The 19071-nt window shown below is 38.4% G+C and overlaps 1 protein-coding gene across 8 annotated transcripts in view; it reads left to right on the top strand.

The window, feature by feature from the left end:
• Positions 1-19071, top strand: part of SLC25A26 (solute carrier family 25 member 26) — a 125163-nt gene that overhangs the window by 27229 nt on the left and 78863 nt on the right. For 7 of the 8 annotated variants that reach the window (XM_036430588.2, XM_045578952.1, XM_045578951.1 and 4 more), the window contains 2 exons: positions 5887-5991; positions 7024-7071. The exons of the other annotated variant lie outside the window; for it this stretch is intronic. In XM_036430588.2, the coding sequence (XP_036286481.1) occupies positions 5887-5991; positions 7024-7071 (153 nt within the window). The remainder of the gene's footprint in view (positions 1-5886; positions 5992-7023; positions 7072-19071) is intronic. 8 annotated transcript variants of the gene reach the window in all.

The following is a 19071-nucleotide window of genomic DNA, read 5'->3' as shown; positions in this document are numbered from 1 at the left end:
TGGCCTGTGGGGATCAGGCTGAAACTGGCTCTCTGACATCCCCCAAGAGCTCCTGGAGTACGACAGGGCACTCTGCAAAGTTGCTATGTGGAATGCAAATGCAAGTGTGCAGTAACCAGATTTGGGACAGACAGTGTTCCAACAACAACATAATCCATGGCCAAAGTTGGAATCGGGCTCCCTTCTCTCTGGTTTTGGGTTGCATCACCCGAGAACCATTACTGCCAAGTCACGGCAGCTTGGCAGCTCCCACATTGAACGTCTGCCCCCTGGTGGTCAGTGCACATCATAGCAACTGGTCAGATAAAGGGAGGGACACTTAGCATATTAGCCATATATATATATATATATATATATATATATATATATATATATATATATATATAATTTTTTTGATATCTCAATTTTCTAACTTTATTTTTTTATTAAATTATTATCTGTGTACATATCTTACCATCCCCCTACCCCCCAATTCATACCCTCCCTTCCCAGAGTTTTGTGTCCATTGGTTGTACTTATATGCATGTATACAAGTCCTTCGGTTGATCTCTTATCTCCCCCAGATCTCCCTCCCCTCCCCACTGTAATTTGACAGTCTGCTTGTTGCTTTACTGTCTCTATATCTATCTTTTGGCTCATCAGTTTATAATGTTCTTTATTATCCATAAATGAGTGAGGTCATGTGGTGTTTCTCTTTCATTGACTGGCTTATTTCACTCAGCATGATGTTCTCCAATTCATGAGAATTCCTTCTTTTTTATGGCAGTATAGTATTCCATTGTGTAGATGTACCATAATTTTTTGATCCAATCATTTGCTGACGGGCACCTAGGTTGTTTCCAAATTCTAGCTATTGTAGATTGTGCTGCTATGAACATAGGGGTGCATATATCCTTTCTGATTGGTGTTTCTAGTTTCTTGGGATATATTCCTAGGAGTGGGATTACTGGGTCAAATGGGAGTTCCATTTTCAGTTTTTTGAGGAAACTCCATACTGTTCTCCACAGTGGTTGCACCAGTCTGCATTCCCACCAGCAGTGCACGAGGGTTCCTTTTTCTCCGCAACCTCGCCAACATTGTCGTTTGTTGATTTGTTGATGTTGGCCATTCTGACAGGTGTGAGATGGTACCGCATTGTTGTTTTGATTTGCATCTCTCGGATAATTAGTGACTTTAAGCATGTTTCATGTGCCTTTTGTCCTTCCATCTGTCTTCTTTTGAAAATATTCTATTTAGTTCCATTGCGCATTTTTTAATTGGATCATTCATCTTCCTTTTATTTAGTTCTATAAGCTGTCTGTAAATGTTGGAGAGTAAAACTTTATCAGTGGTAACATTTGCAAATATGTTCTCCCACACAGTGGGCTTTCTTGTTGTTTTGTTGATGGTTTCTTTTGCTGTAAAAAAGCTTTTTATTTTGATGTAGTCCCATTTGTTTATTTTCTCTTTAGCTTCCATTGCCCTAGGGGCAGTATCAGTGAAGAAGTTCTTTTGGCATATGTCTGAGATTTTGCTGCCTGTGGATGCTTCTAGTATTTTTATGGTTTCCCGTCTTATGTTTAAGTCCTATATCCATTTTGAGTTTATTTTTTGTGTATGGTGTAAGTTGATGATCAAGTTTCATTCTTTTGCATGTATCTGTCCAATTTTCCCAACACCATTTATTGAAGAGACTGTCTTGACTCCATTGTATGTTCGTGCCTCCTTTATCAAATATTAACTGAGCATAGTGATTTGGGTTGATATCTGGGTTCTCGATTCTATTCCATTGATCTATATGTCTGTTCTTGTGCCAGTAGCAGGCTGTTTTGAGAACAGTGGCTTTGTAATACAGCTTGAAATCTGGTATTGAGATCCCTCCTACTTTACTCTTCTTTCTCAGGATTGCTGTGGCTATTTGGGGTCTTTTGTTTTTCCAAATGAACTTTTGGAGAGTTTTTTTCTAGGTCAGTGAAATATCTATTGGTATTTTAATGGGGAGTGCATTGAACCTATAAATTGCTTTGGGAAGTATGGACATTTTGATGATGTTGATTCTACTAATCCATGAACATGGTATGTTCTTCCATCTGTTTATATCTTCTTCTATCTCTTTTTTCAGTGTCGTGTAGTTTTCCGCATATACGTCCTTTACTTGCTTAGTTAAGTTTATTCCTAGGTATCTTAATTTTTTTGGTGCGATGGTAAATGGAATTGCTTTTTGAGTCTCTGTTTCTGTAAGTTCACTGTTGGTGTATAGAAATGCCATAGATTTCTTGGTGTTAATTTTGTATACTGCTACATTGCCAAATTCATTTATTAAGTCAATTAATTTTTTAATGGAGTCTTTTGGTTTTCTTATGTACAATATCATGTCATCTGCAAATAAGAATAATTTTACTTCTTCTTTTCCAATTTGAATGTCTGTAATTTCCTCTTCTTGTCTAATTGCAATTGCTAGTACTTCCAGTACTATGTCAAACAGGAGTGGTGAGAGTGGGCATCCCTGTCTTGTTCCTGTTCTTAGAGGGAATGGTTTTAGTTTTTGCCCATTGAGTATGATGTTGGCTGTGGGTTTATCATATATAGCTTTTATTATGTTGAGGTATGATCCTTGTACTCCCACCATGTTGAGAGTTTTTATCAGGAAAGAGTGTTGGATTTTATCAAATGGTTTTTCTGTATCAATTGATATGACTATATGATTTTTATCTTTCAATTTGTTTATGTGATGTATCACATTTATTGATTTGCGGATATTATACCATCCTTGCATTCCTGGAATAAATCCTACTTGGTCATAGTGTATGATCTTTGTGATGTTCTGCTGGAGCTAGAATTTTGTTGAGGATTTTGGCATCTATGTTCATGAGGGATATTGGCCTGTAATTCTGCTAGAATTTTGTTGAGGATTTTGGCATCTATGTTCATGAGGGATATTGGCCTGTAATTCTCTTTCATTGAGTTGTCTTTATTTGGTTTTGGTATTAGGGTGATCTGGCTTCATAGAAGGAATTTGGAAGTGTTCCTTCCTCTTGAATTTTTTGGAATAGTTTGAGGAGGATAGGTTTTATTTCTTCCGTGAATATTTGGTAAAACTCTCCTGTGAAGCCATCTGGCCCTGGGCTTTTGTTTGCTGGAAGCTTTTTGATGACTGTTTCAATTTCTTCCCAAATCACTGGTCTATTGAGCTTTTTAGATTCTTCCTGATTGAGTTTTGGAAGGTTATATTTTTCTAGGAATATGTCCATTTCCTCCAGGTTGTTCAGTTTGTTGGAATAGAGTTGTTCGTAGTATTTTGTAACAATTCTTTGTATTTTGGCGGGGTTTGTTGTTATTTCACCTCTTTTATTTCTGATTTTGTTTATTTGAGTCCTCTCTGTTTCTTGGTTAGCTTGGCTAGAGGTTCATCAATCTTGTTTATCCTTTCAAAGAACCAGCTCTTGGTTTTGTTGATCTTATGTATTGTTTCTTTGGTCTTTATGTCGTTTATCTCTGCTCTGATTTTTATTATTTCCTTCCTTCTGCTTACACTGGGCTTTTTTTGTTGCTCTTTTTCTAACTCTTTGAGTTGTAGAGTTAGAAAATTTGTTACCATTTTTTCTTGTTTTTTGCAATAGGCTTGTAGAGATATGAACTTCCCTCTCAAAACTGCTTTTGCTGTATCCCATAGATTTTGGATTGTTGTGTTTTCATTGTCATATGTTTCCAGGATGTTTTTAATTTCTTCCTTGATTTCTCTGGTAACCAATCCTTGTTTAATAGCATGCTGTTTAGTCTCCATGTGTTTGATTTCTTTGGATTATTTTTATTGTAGTTAATTTCTAGTTTTATGCCACTATGATCTGAGAAGATGCTTGATATGATTTCTATCTTCTTGAATTTGAAGAGACTTTGTCTATGTCCCAACATGTGGTCTATCTTTGAAAATGACCCATGTGCACTTGAGAAGAATGTATATTCTGTGGCTTTGGGGTGGAATGTTCTGAAGGTGTCGATTAATTCCAACTGGTCTAGTGAGTCATTTAGTATTGATATTTCTTTGCTGATTTTTTTTGTTTAGATTATTTGTCCAAAGGTGACAGTGGGGTATTAAAATCTCATACTATGATTGTATTGCTATTAATCTCTCTCTTAATGTCCTCCAGCAGTTTCTTTTAATGTATTTGGGTGCTCCCATATTGGGTGCATATATATTTACCAGGGTTATTTCTTCTTGTTTGATTGCTCCCTTTAGTATTATGAAGTGGCCTTCATTATCTCTTGTTATGTCCTTCACTCTGAGATCTAATTGTCAGATATAAATATTGCTACCCCAGCTTTTTTTAAATTTCCATTTGCCTGGGAAACCTTTTTCCATCCCTTCACCCTCAGTCTGTGTGCATCTTTTTTTTCTGAAGTGGGTTTCTTATAGACAACAGATAAATGGGTCTTGTTTTCTTATCCAATCTGTTACCCTATGTCTTTTGATTGGAGCATTTAATCCCTTTACGTTTAAAGATATTATTGATAGGTACTCATTTGACACCATTTTTGTTCTATACCCCTGTGTTCCTTCTTCGCTTCCTATTTCTGTATTTTTACAGTAGACCCTTTAGCATTTCTTGCATTGCTGGTTTTGTGGAGATAAATTCCTTTAGTCTTTTTTTGTCTGTGAACCTCCTGATTACACCTTCAATTTTGATTGATAGCCTTGCTGGGTACAGTATTCTTGGATTCAGACCCTTTCTTTGCATGACTTTGTATATTTCATCCCATTCCCTTCTGGCCTGATGAGTTTCTGTTGAGAAATCAGTTGCTAGTCTGATGGGGGGTCCTTTATATGTAACTTTCTGTCTCTCTCTGGTTGCTTTTAAGATTCTTACTTTGTCGTTGGTGTTTGCCAATTTAATTATAATGTGCCTTGGCATCAGTCTTCTGGGATTCATTTTGCTTGGGACCCTGCAAGCATCTTGGATTTGTGTGGGTTTTTTCTTCTCTATCTCAGGAAAGTTTTCTGTCATTATTTCTTAAAATACATTTTCCATGTCGTCCTCAGTTTCCTTTCCTTCTGGAACCCCTATTATTCTAATATTGTTTTGTTTTGTATTGTCCCAAAGTCCCCTAAGGCTCTCCTCCTGCTTTTTAATTTTTTTTTTTTTTCCAGAAGCTGCTCTAATTGGGTATTTTTTTCCATCTTGTCTTCTAGCTCACTGATGCGGTCCTCTGCTTCTTCTCGTCTACTCTTGATGCTTTCTATTGAGTTCTTCATAACAGCTATGTCATTTTTCATTTCTTCTTGGTTCATCTTCATTTCCTCTTGGTTCTTCTTCAATTCCTCTTGGTTCTTCTTCATTTCCTCTTGTTTCTTATTCATATAATCAAATTTCTCTTCCATTCTTGTTAGCCATCCTATGATCATTACTCTGAATTCTTGCTCTGGTAGGTTGTTTGCCTGTAACTTGTTTACTTCCTTTTCTGGTGATGCCTGCTTTTCTTTCACGTGCGGGCTATTTCTTTGTCTCCCCATGGTCTCTCTTTTCAGGATGTCTGGTTATGTGGTTTTCCTTCTCCACGATGCCCACCATCCAGTCAGGAATGACTATGCAAATTAACCCAACAAAGATGGATGATTAATTTGCATATGCAGGCACAAAGTAGCCAATGGCAGGGTGATGATGCAGGCTTTCTGCACTGCCCTTGCAGCTCCACGCCCCCGGGCAGTGTTGGGAAGGCGGAAAGGCAGCTCCTGGCCGGAGGGAAGGCATTGCCGGCCCATATATATATGTGTGTGTGTGTGTGTGTGTGTGTGTGTGTGTACATATATTGTATATACACACATATATAAATAATTTTTGGATATGAAAAAATTTCAATTTTTGTTCCAATTACTTCATTTTTAGATGTACTTATATTTATCTATTTTAGGTGGCCTGCCTTATTCGAGTTCCTTCTGAAGTAGTTAAGCAGAGGGCACAGGTTTCTGCTTCTTCAAGAACTTTTCAGATTTTCTCTAACATCTTATATCAAGAGGTGAGATATGTTTTTAAGTTCTTTTTTTTTTCTTTATTGAGAGAGATTTTATAGCAGCTAGTATGAGCACTGTGAGGCTTTTATCAGGAGTCTAGAAGTGACCTTACAGCTGAATTTAATGTCCAATTGCAGTAACTTTCTGTGCTAAGATTATAGTTTTCTTTTCTGTATTTGTTTTTGGATTTTTTTTTTTTTTAATTCTAAACAAATACATATTGAGTGCCTCTACTGTATGAGTCCTATTATACATTGTAATCTTCCATATTTCTTTTGGAATCAGACATGTAATAAATAGTAAATATGTAACATCACTACAGAATCTGAGGGCTTATGGAAGAGAAGTGTAGTTATGGACTGTCACCAACATCATAGTGTTTATATCAACTGTAATCCCCTTTTACTGGTTAGTGTTAAGCTGTGGATCAGGAGTCATCCTATTGTCCATGGGACTAGGAGCAGTTGTGTTGCTTTCCTTCATAGTTTCTACAGAAGCCTTTAAAAAGTTAACTTAAAAATTTGTTTTTTACCCATGTCAATTACATGGAAATTTCAATGAGTCTAGATTGTAGAAAAGTTATTCATAATAGTCCCTGTGTCTCCTCGAGGAGATGCGAGTGTTTAATTTTATGAGTGAGATCAACCCAGTAGAGGGTTCCTGAAGAATCATGTGGACATGAAATAGATACGCAAAGGCTTGTCCAGTGGTTATTAATGAAGACATCAGTCTTCTGATTGAAACCATGAAAAGATAATCAACATTTTATGTGCATTTGCTTTTGGGAATCTATTTAAAGCTCAAGTATTCTCAACAAAAGAAATACTGAAAGCAACTAAAGCTAAATTAATATGCTGTCAGTTTTCTTAGTGGAGATATTTCAATTTTAAAGGAGTGGAGCAGTTAGAACCTTTAACTTCTTGCAGAACTGTGGTCATTGTGGACGTTTTAAAACTCAAACTTTAGGAAAGGTTACTGTGCTTTATTCAGAATGTGATCCTAAAATCTCTACCATCCCATCTTTCCTTTCGTTTCAGGGCATCCCAGGATTGTATCGAGGCTACAAAAGCACAGTTTTAAGAGAGGTAACTAACTTAATTTCCAGTATTGAAGTACAAAAAAAAGTATGTTTTGTTCTGTGACTTTACTTGAAGAAACTGGTTTAAAAAGTTAAAAAGGGAAATTGAGATCTCTTATTTTTTACTTTTTATTTAAATACTAGTGGCCCAGTGCATGAAATGTGTATACATTAAAAGGGAATTAATTACAGGAAGTATTTTAATAATTGCTCTTTTCCCTTTTTCTATAATAGAGATGTCAGAGATGAAAGAAAATTAGTAAAATGTATCTGAAAATTTCCCTCCTGTCAGAGTCTGGGACATGCGACAGGAGCTAGAGTCAAGTCCCCACCTACCATCCACATGCGCTTTGAAAATACAGGAGATCCAGACCCAGCTGGTCCCCTCTCCCCTGTCAAGTCCCTCCGGGCAGGGGCCACAGCCTCAGACCCCCCAGCCTGGCACCAGGTGGGGGATAGCCTCAGGTCCCCCGGCCCAGCACTGGGTGGGGGACACAGTCACAGGTCCCCTGTCAAGCCCCACCAGGGGGGGTAGCATGGCTTGAGGTCCCCTGTCATGCTTCGCTGGGCAATGGGTGTGGCCTGAGGGACCCTGTCAAGCCCTGTTGGGCAAGGGGAGTGACCTTGGGTGAGGGGCACCGTCTGAGGTCCCTGTCAAGCCCCGCCAGGTGAGGGGCACGGCCTAAAGGTCCCTCACCCTGGCCAGGTGCCAAGCAGCCTCATGTTCCTGCTGTTCAGTTGTGATGTTATGGCATCCCGGCCAATTTGCATATTCCTCTATTATATAGATAGATTTTTATTGATTTCAGAGAGAAAGGAAGAGAGAGAGAAACATCAATGATAAAAGAGAATCATTGGTTGGCTGCCTTCTGTATGCCCCCCGCTGGGGTTAAAGCCTGCAACCTGGGCATGTGCCCTTGACCAGACTCGAACCCGGGACCCGTCAGTCCACAGGCTGACACTCTATCCACTGAGCCAAACCAGCTAGGGCTAAGATCTCTTTTTAAAATACTCTTTAGTCTTGTCTTGGTTCTTGCATGTAATAAATGGGTCAGATGAATTGGTTTGATGAACGACTACCCTGTAGCTTCATGGTAATCCTAGAGTGGTGAGTATTTGTTGTAGCTGAAATATTGGGAAATAACTACAGAGGGTGAGATATGAAGTTAATACACAGCATTTGTGAGAAATTGGTCAGGAAAGTTGTTCTCGGAGATAAGTGTCTGAAAAGTCTGTATCATACAGTTAGTTCTTATTTTCCTGGTAACAATCTGATGAGCTGGGAAGTGTACTCTGACCTGGAGTCCTGACCCACAAGCCATTTTATCCCCTGTGCCCTCTAACTCTAAAATCCTATGATTCAATGTGGTCAATTTCTTGTACCTCTTCCTGCCCACCTCTACCCCCATTCCGTTTTTGTTTTGTTTGTTTGTTTTTAAAGCTGAGTGATTTCAGTATATTACTGCTGGAGGCATGTTTTAATTTCTGCCTTATATAAAGGAGCTGTTTGAAGTTTAAAAGTTGATTTGCAGATATGTAAGATATAAGACTTTGGTTTGGGATATAATTTTGTTTTCTTTTTAAATGAGCTTAAATCTTATGGTTTCCCCTCAGCTTTATTGAGATAGAATTGACAAATAGGTTTATAAGGCATTTAAAATGTACAACATAATGATTTCATATTTGTATAACTATGAACAGGATTGGGACATAATGTTCATTAAGGAAAACACAGAAGAGCATCTGCCTACATCTGCTCTGTGTTCTTGTTTTCTGTTTGGTGTTCCTTAGATGCTAAAACACTTTCACCTCTGAAATGGTTTTTATTTAAATAAATATTGTTGTCACAGCAGAATACTGAAATTCCTTCAAAGCCCTAAGTTTATTCCTAGGTAGGTGTTTTTTGTTTGTTTGTTTTTAAATACTATACTTAATGATTTTTTTATCTCATGGCACACATAAACTAATTATTAAAATTCTGCAGCACACCAAAATATGTTTTTTGCCAATCAGACAAAAAACAGTAACAAAAACCAAGTATAATTTTGATTCATTCACCAGACACCTATTGTTGTGTTTGCTGTTGTCATTTTTAAATTTGACAATCTAAGAGAGAAAAGGTCAGTGCCCTTGACTAAAGAGTTAGGTATTGCATGTTTTAAAAATTCTCGCAGCACACAGGTTAAAAATCGCTGTTACAGATTAGTCTTCTTTATGAAACACCTTTACTGTTATTTAAAGCTTTGTTGTAGGTGATGTATGTCTTTGAAAAACTTGTTTTGAAAGCAAACTGAATGTTTCAAAACTAGTCATTTGTCTGAAGATAACTTCTTTCTGCCTTTCAAAAATATCCCCTGCACCACATCTTCCTTCTGTTCTTAGGCTCTGACTTAGTAAACATGAGCTAGCTACTCAGGTTTCACCGGGTGCAGGGGAAGGGAGGGGAGTGGGGGGGAGTGAACCTTTTTATTTTTCTGAATAAATAAATATATTTACATGCCAGAGAATACTGCTTTCATATTCAAACAAATAGAACACATGGTTACAATTGCATTCTGTTCTCTTAAAAGCTTGTTTTGACATATGCCACACTGGTAATTAATTTCTAAGCTGCAATTCTTGCAAATAATGTGACCTGCTGAGATAGCTCTGTTTACTCCAATGGCAGCGCTTTGCTGGAAATGTAATTGGGGTCTTTGCATTATGCCTGTTCATGAAAGAGCCTTCAGAACTGATTTTAGGTGAAGCATCGCTTAGAACAGATTCTGATAGAACTAGAGAATTATTATTAAATGAAACGTAGCTTCTTTTCAAAATGAGGAAAATAAGTGACACTTGCATTAAGCAGAATTTATGCATGATAGATAGTTTCAGTGCTTACAATGTTGTGACACTAATATCATATCTTTTTTGCCAAGAATGCCGTTGATGGTGTCAGTAAGAAAATGCACTGAAGCCTTAGTGAGAATCACCAGGAAACTTACACATTCATTCTGGGTATAACTTTTCCTTAAAAATAGTTTATCTCCCTAGCAGGAGCCTGTTAGAAGGAGATGGAAGTTTGAACCTGTGCATTATAAAATAGAGTGTGTGTTCTTTAGGTTTTGTGAATGCTGTCACCTGTTTTTTTTATTTTGTTTTGTTTTGTTTTACCTCATCTGATGTTTGTGGAGATTGCTGGCTTATCCTTTATGTGCTCCTAAATTATTTCAGTTACTGTGAATTTTAGACTTAGTCTAAGCAAGGTCAACAAATTATGCTACTTCCTTTGAGTAGTTGTTTTCCTCATGATCTTGGCCGAATTAGCTGTGGCCAGGCACCGTGGGAGTCTCCCTCCAACCTTGGAGGCCGGCATGCTATCAGGGAACGTTCTTAATCTTTGTAGAAGCTTCTTCACACTGTCAGGTACCAGGGCTCTGCCTTCCAGTGTGAACTTAGTCACCACAACAACAGTGCGTGTCCTGGTCCTTTTTCTTTAACTCCCTCTTTATAGTGCGCCTTCTGTTGGTCCTTTCAGCCACATTCAGTTAACAGCTCAGCTGTGCTGAAGCATTCTCTCTCCAGTTTCTTTTTTTTCTTTTTTTAAATATATTTTATTGATTTTTTACAGAGAGGAAGGGAGAGTTAGAAACATTGATGAGAAAGAGTCATCAATCAGCTGCCTCTTGCACACCCCCTACTGGGGATATGCCCGCAACCAAGATACATGCCCTTGACCGGAATCGAACCCGGGACCTTTCAGTCCACGACCGATGCTCTACCACTGAGCCAAACCGGTTTCGGCTCTCTCCAGTTTCTGTCCGCTTTGGTTAATGGCTGCTCTTCTGTGCCTCTTGGTTCATCTTGCTAACTGACCACCATCATTGGGGGTGAGGGCCGTCCCTTCCCAGAGATGAAATGACCTTTGTACTGACGACCTTACCTACTGCTCTTTTCACTCTGTCTCTTCAGGTGAAGAAATTAGCATTCTGATTGGAAAGTTCACTTGTAAGTAGATATGGAAACTTTCCAAAGTTAGTTACGCTTAAAGTCTACTTGAGGTAGTCACAGTTTCCCCTAATCTAGTGTCTGGCAACAGGAACCTTTTGAAATCAAGACTGAAGGGTTGTCCTTTAGCATCTCTTTTCCAGCTCTGTTGTCTACCCAGAGTTCCTTTCCCCCAAACTCTTCACATTATACAAGGTGGGAAAAAGTAGGTTTATAGTTGTTTGTATGGGACATAATACAATAATTAGTAAGTAATGAAAATATAAGAATAAACTGTGTTTTGCATACTCCCAACTGTAGGCCTTATGTGTTTTTCTAGAACCACTCTATCCTAGGTATTCTGCATCTTGTTTATTTTCTTAGCCAAACCATTTTGGAGATCAGTTTATATCACTTCATAATGAGGATCCTCTCCTATAATGTCTGCAAGTCAGTAAGTGTGACATACCACATAAACTAAATGAAGGATAAAAACCACATCATAGCAATAGACGCAGAAAAAGCATTTGACAAAAAACCAGCACCTATTTATGACAAAAACGCTCAGCAAAGTGGGAATAGAGGGAACATACCTCAACATAATAAAGGCCACATATGGCAACCCACAGCCAACATAATACTCCACGGGCAAAACTAAAAGCGTTTTTCTTAAAATGAGGAACAAGACAGGGATGCCTGCTTTCACCACTCTTATTCAACATTGTATTAGAAGTCCTAGCCACAGCAATCAGATAAGAAGAAAAAATAGAAGTCATCCAAATTGGATAGGAGGAAATAAAACTGTCATTATTTGCAGATGACCTGATATTGTACATAGAAAATCCAAAAGCCTTCACCAGAAAGTTACTAGATATAATAAATGAATTGGGCAAAGTAGCAGGATACAAAATTAATACTCAGAAATTGATGGCATTTCTATACACCAATGATGAACTATTAAAAAGAGAAACTAAGAAAACAATACCATTTACTCTTGCAATAAAAAAATAACAAGGTACCTAGAAATAAATTTAACCAAGGTGGTAAAAGACCTGTACATGGAAAACTATAGGACATTGAATAAAAACATTGAGGAAGATACAAATAATTGGAAGCATATACCATGTTCATGGATTGGAAGAATTACAATCATTAAAATGTCCATACTATCCAAAGCAACCTATAGGTTCAGTGCAATTCCTATTAAAATACCAGTGGCATATTTTACAAATCTAGAACAGGTATTCCAAAAATGTATATGGACTAACAACAACAAAAAAGACCCCAAATAGCCACAGCAATCTGAGAAGGAAGAACAAAGTTGGAAGTATCACAATACTTGCTATCAAACTATACTACAAGGCTATTGTCATCAAAACAGCCTGGTACTGGCATAAGAACTGACATATAGATGAATGGAACAGAACAGAGAGCCCAGAAATCAGCCCATGCCAATATCTTCAATTAATATTAGACAAAGGAGGCAAGAGTATACAGTGGATTTAAGACAGTCTTTTCAATAAATGGCATTGGAGAATTGGTCAGGTACATGTTAAAAAAAAAATGAAACTAGACCCGTGGTCAGCAAACTGCAGCTCACGAGCCACATGCGGCTCTTTGGCCCCTTGAGTGTGGCTCTTCCACAAAATACCATGGCCAGGGCGAGTCTATTTTGAAGAAGTGACGTTAGAAGTTTAAGTTTAAAAAATTTGGCTCTCAAAAGAAATTTCAATCGTTGTACTGTTGATATTCGGCTCTGTTGACTAATGAGTTTGCCGACCACTGAACTAGGCCATCAACTTATACCATACATAAGAATAAACTTGAAATGGACAAAAGACTTAAATGTAAGTAATGAAACCATACAAATTCTATAAGATAACATAGACACTAAAATCTCATACTTCTGTCATAGCAATATTTTTTGCTGATATGTCTAAGGGCAAGAGAAAGGAAGGAAAAACAAACAAATGGGACTACATCTAACTAAAAAGTTTCTGCAATGCAAGAGAGACCACCAACAAAGTGAAAAGGGAACCCACTATATAGAAGAACATATTTGCCAATGATACATCTAATAATGGGTTAATTTCCAAATTATATGAAATACTAATACAACTCAATGCTAGGAAGTCAAAGAATCCAATTAAAAGGACCTGAATAGATCCTTCTCCAAAGCAGACATACAGATGACCAGTAGACATGAAAAAATGCCCAATGTCACTATCATCAGAGAGATGCAAATTAAAACTATAATGAGGTATCACCCTTCATGAGTAAGTCAACAAACAAGAGCTTGGGAGGATGTGGGGAAAAGGGAACACTAGTGCATTATTGATGGGAATACAGACTGGCACAGCCACTGTGGAAAACAGTATGAAGTTCCTTCAAAGAATTACAACTGGAACTTCCTTTTGACCCAGCAATTCCTCTTCTGAGAATATATCCTAAGACTCCCAGAACACCATTTTGAAAGGATATATGCAGTGCTATTTACAACTAGGGGCCTGGTGCACGGAATTCATGCACTGGTGGGGGGCATGGCCTACGGGCATGAACAATAAAAGAAAGAGGACCCTCTTGTTTTTATCACTGCATAGTATGCCATTGTACAAATGAGCCATTATTTTACCAGTTCCTCATTGAGAGATATCTCAAACATGCTACAATGAATAATAATGGTTCTTATGTCATTTTGTGCATGGTTGATGATGATTGATTGTTATATGCCAATTACTTGATTAAAGGTATATGTGCATTATAATTTTGATACATATTACCAAATTGTCTTCCACCAGTTGACACTTTTGCCAGCCATGTGAGAGCTATCTATTTCCTACTGCCTCACTAAGGGTACTAGCCATCTGAGGTGAAAAATGATCTCATTGGAGTTTTAATTTTAAGTGTTAAAATTAAACATACATCTGAGAACTATTTTATTCCTTTCCTGTACACTGATTATTTAAGTTATGCCAAAGTTTTGCTTAGAATTAAATGAGGATATGCATATGAAGTGCTTTCTACAGAGCCTGTCAGAATAGGCATTCAGGGAATGTTAACTATGATTATTAGCATTCTAGGTAATTGAAAGGGTTTTTGGCAGGAAATGACACTTGAGTGTGAAAAGCAGTTCTCCTGGCAAGGTGCTAAACCTCTCTGAGGTCAGGTTTGCCCATCTGAGGAGGAAATTTTCCTAGACTTCTCTCACAGCATGCTCAGGAAGGGGGTATGGCATTTGCGTGGGCTGTGAGGAGACTCGGAGGTGAAGACACCTGCCTCTAGGTTCTTAGGTTCTTGAGCAGGTATGCACCCTCAACTGTGTGCATTTAAACATGTGAGTGCTGCCTCAAGATGATGGGCAACAGTAGTTGTGTTTGAACTAGAGGCCAGCTAGTTCACTTGTAAAGCTTCTCAGCTGCAATTGGAGAATGCTGATGGTTGAGCAGATCAAAGTTATTAATGCAAATGGGTTGGGAAATTGGTAATTTACTAGAAACCCCCACCCCCCCCTCATAATATTACCCGTTTAGAAGGGGCTTTCTTACTGAGAATGCAGCACTTGAATGCTTTCCACTGGAAAATGTTTTGAAGCAACTTTAGCTAGAACTTCTAGTACTTACTGTCCTTAAGCCTGTGTGCTAGTGCCTGCTCCCAAGATAGTGAAAGGCAAACCAAAAATGACAGCTCTCTGGCAGGAATGTTTTCTCCTTGTGTCAGAGCCATGCGGATCTGCCTCTGTTTGTATGAAATTTTCTTTGATTTACCTTTTCCCTTCTTCTTGTTTTGTTTTTACATTTCAGTTCTGTCTGCTACATATAATTCTGCCTATCTTCTCAGATGGCATGTAAGTTCCTCTCCCAAACAGCAGTGGGTTTTTACCTCTTTGTAGCAGTGCACAGCCTCCAGCATAATGCCTTCCTCAGAGCCAGCACTCAGTAAATATTTGTGGTTTCTTAATTCCTTTAAGTTTGATTATCTTTTGTTCAGTTGCTACCAGTCACCATGGCCATTTCAGAAGGCGAGGGAGCTCACAGGGAGCTTGGAATTTTGCAGGGTGCTGGTTCAGCCCTTGGCCACACTACATTAGAAGGCCTTTGCATTAGTTAGATGATGAAACACCAAAGAGAGTGTGATTTTCCAAGATTTCAGTTTTCTTAAACCCTGAAACAGTAGTCTTTATAAGCCTGATTTTATTAGGAGAGAAGTAAGCACTGCAATCAGTTTATGTAAAATTCACCTTAGTAATTCCCCTGCAAAAGGAAATAGTGATTATAAATCTTTCCAAACTTTGTACTTTTATTTTACTTTTTTATTTAGAAAGAGGAGAGGAGCTCGCAGAGAGAGATATTGATGGGAGAGAGAAACTTAGATTGGTTGCCTTCCACATGCACCCTGACTAGGGGTTGAATCTGAAATCTGGGTATGTGCCCCAACCAGGAAGCTAGCCCGTGCACTGGATGATGCTCCAGCCAACTGAGCCACGCTGACCAGGGCCTCTTTCCAGACTTTTAATGTGGAATTGTTTTTCAGTTAAAATCCAATGCAAACATACTGAACCCTATTTTAATCCTACATAATTCACTTTATTAACTATGACCAAATAGAACATCTGTTAAAATTCCATACTGTTAGCTTCATGGGAAAATAAAAAAATCCGTTTGCTCTTGGAATTTGTCCATTGTTTTATTGTTCTGGGTTTTAGTCAGTACTGAGACATTCTTATTAAAATGATTATTAAACAAAGAAGATGAAATACGCCCTTTAATCACAGGTTTATAAAGTGAGTCACTTAATTGCATTTACATTGAAACTTTACTGTAGAGATATTCTATGAAGAATGAACTATAGTTCATTTAGTTCATTCTTTAATTCCAGAACCAAAAATGATTACTCCTCAAATATGGATCGTAGCCTACAGTTTTTTATCGTCTCTTAAATAAACAAACATTTTTAGAACAATTTAGTAAAATTATCTTCATGTAGAAAAATTACTGTCGCCCTTTTGTGCATATTTTCTCATGTTTGTTTACATGAGACCAGCTGCTCTCCACTCTCCTCATTCTTTGGACGGATCTCAGTTGCACTGTGCAGCTTGGAGAGGCTGTGTGTACCCTTTGCTGCCTGTTGGCCACGTCTTCCCGAGGGCGTGCCAGTTCCTATGTGCAGGGATGTGAGTGCAATAATGTGACTCCGGTGTCAACAGATGAGACAGCTGTTGGGTAACGGTGGAAGTTCATTCTGCATTTTAAATGTTAGTGTCAGTAAACCATAATGTTGAAGTAGCTCAGTCTGTGGTGTTCCTTTGTGTTTTTCATTCCATATGAAATATCCTCTTCTTCCTTCATCTTTGTGTTTCAGTTTAAATTGCATTTAGGCTGCAAATAATAGAAAATCTGACTGCCATGGCTGCACCAATAGGTGGGTTTTCTCTTCTATAACAAACATTCTGGGCGTGGTTACCTTCAGGCGGTGTGCTATAAACAAGGCGTTGAGAACCCAGCTCTTTTACTTGCTTGGCTCACTTGAATGCTCTGGCTTCCTTTATCATGGTCCCATGATGGCTGCTTCACTTCAGGCACTGTGGCTCTTTCCAAGCGTGAAGAGGTGGGAAGGGCAGGAGGGATGTATAGCCTTGCTTGTCCCTGTTTACCTGGAAAACAAAAGCTTTGTTTGGGTCAGTTGTCTCAGGGCCTCCCTGGGTTGCATGGGGTTGGAAGGTGAGCATGCAAGTAAAATTCCAGCTTGTCAGTGTTGTGGGTGAAGGCAGGCAAAGAGAGGGTTGGGACTACTGTGCCTGAGTCCCCTGTTCTGTGTGTCATATCTGTCTGTGTACGTCCCAGCTCAGGTCCATCTCTCGCACCATTTCTCACACCTCTGGCTTCAGCCGCGTATTTGGTCCCTGTTGTTCACATCCGGACTACTTGTCTGGATCATAGGTTTTGAACATTTAATTCTACTCTGTGAACTGTAATGTGTGCTTTTTATTCTTTTTCTGCCATCTTTGTTCTTTTGGGCACATGCAGAAGCTCTTCTTCAAAAACCGTTTGGTGTTCTCTCTGCAGTTATTCTGAAAACATGAGTCTACTCCAAAGTTGCTAATTTTTTATACAGTTTTGATTTTAAAATTAAGATTTCAGAATACCTTTGTTGGAATACTCATATGTAAATACAATACTTCCCTTGAAAAATACATAAATCCCAATTGAAGTAATAGTAATGCTTACTAAGTACTTACAGTGTTCTAGTCACTGTGCTAAGTTCTCTGCATGATTAGCTTACTAAACCTCACAGTAACCTAAATCATAATCCTTGCTTTATGGAAACAGGCTTAGTAAGGTTGGGGTTCCCTAAAGTCTCATATCCAGTAAGGGAGAGAACCAAGGACTCCAGAGCCTATGATGGTGAGTGGATATTTTGCACTTTACATGAAGATAAGTTTTCCTGGGAGGAGGGAATATATATATATATATTTAAAATTAATAGTCCATGTTGATATCTTTCTTCGGTCTTCAACCCTTCGTGAAACCCTTCAACCCAACGCTTGGAAAGAGCCACAGTGCCTAAAGTGAGGCAGCCATCGTGTGACCATGATTAAACGAAGTCTTCAACTCATTAGTGCCATGAGGGGAAAGTAAGTTCTTAGAAGTCATCTCCATGACAGTAAAATAAAAGTAATCAGAGGACAAGCAAACATGAGAAAATCAGTTTTAAGATGTTCATGAAAAAGAGTGGCTTGTCATTGCACATCATCCCACATTTGCTTGATTTGTTCTTATTATCCAAGTGTTTATCCAGCATCCCTTCTCTGAGGGGTCTGACTCTAGCCCCAGTAGACCTGCCCCAACCCTGTCACTCATGTGCACCGTTATCTAAAATTATCTTCATTTCTTCTTTACAAACTTATCCTGCCTGCCCCTCAATTCCCCCCCGCTCCACACACACACATTGTGAGGCACCTACCCTGTTTTGTTCTCTATAATTAACCTATAACCCTCTACCTAGAAGAGTATTTGACACACAGTACAGTTTGGAAATATTTGATGACCAACCCAAGGTTTTAATCATACTTTCTTCTCAGAAGTAGACTAGTTTTAAGGATTTAGATATTTCATATCTCCAATACATGCTGAAGCTATGATTCATTTGGCAAGAATTATGGCTTCCTCACTTAATTCTCAGGCAAGTAAGTACTTTTCTGCTATATAAGCTTTCCATACTTCCAGTGAGGTTTTCCACTTGTTTTTTCTTATAACAAGAAAATGTTTTCTGGTTTTCTTATACCTCCCAAATAGCCCTTATTTTAATTTTGTCATTTCTAGTTAAACTTTGCTCCTATTAATATTTTATAGATAAAAACATTTTTGAGTGGCATATGTAAATAGAAAACAACTATTCATGATGAATATCCTTCATCAAATATATGCAAATTACATACAGTGAATCCTGTATGGGTCAAAAATTACTCTTGAGATTCTCAGGATGATATACTATCTCATATTAAGAAACTAGTCCAGCCAGCATGACTCAATGGTTGACCTGTGAAGCAAGAGGTCACAGTTTGATTCTTGGTCAGGGTACATGCCCAGGTTGTGGGCTTCATCCCCAGTGGAGGGTGTACAGGAAGCAGCTGATCAATGATTCTCTCTCATCATTGATGTTTCTATCTCTCTCCTTTTCTCTCTGAAATGAATAAAAATATTTTTTTAAACAAGAAACTATGTATTAAGAAAACCAACTATGAAGGTGAAATCTAGACTTTTCGTGTGCAATTCAAGGATTGTGGTTGAATGGAATCATTTAAAGGAACTATTGAAAATGTTTGCCTGTGGGTTTGACTACCTGGCTGCATATTAACCTGGGATCATACTAATATATAAAAACCCTGGGTCATAATGTCCAGTAACGACTGAGGCTTGACCAACTGGAAATCAGTTCTGCACACGGCAACCCAGCGCTGATGGCTTCTGTTGCAGGTGTGGTGCCCCAAAATTGACTGCTGAGGGGGCTGCGAATCAGGGCCAGAGAGAGACCTGAAGAGAGA

The sequence above is a fragment of the Pipistrellus kuhlii genome, unplaced genomic scaffold (genome assembly GCF_014108245.1).
Source record: "Pipistrellus kuhlii isolate mPipKuh1 unplaced genomic scaffold, mPipKuh1.p scaffold_m20_p_11, whole genome shotgun sequence".
NCBI lineage: Eukaryota > Metazoa > Chordata > Mammalia > Chiroptera > Vespertilionidae > Pipistrellus > Pipistrellus kuhlii.
Note: the sequence above shows the minus strand (reverse complement) of the source record. Positions and strands in the feature narration are given on the sequence as shown.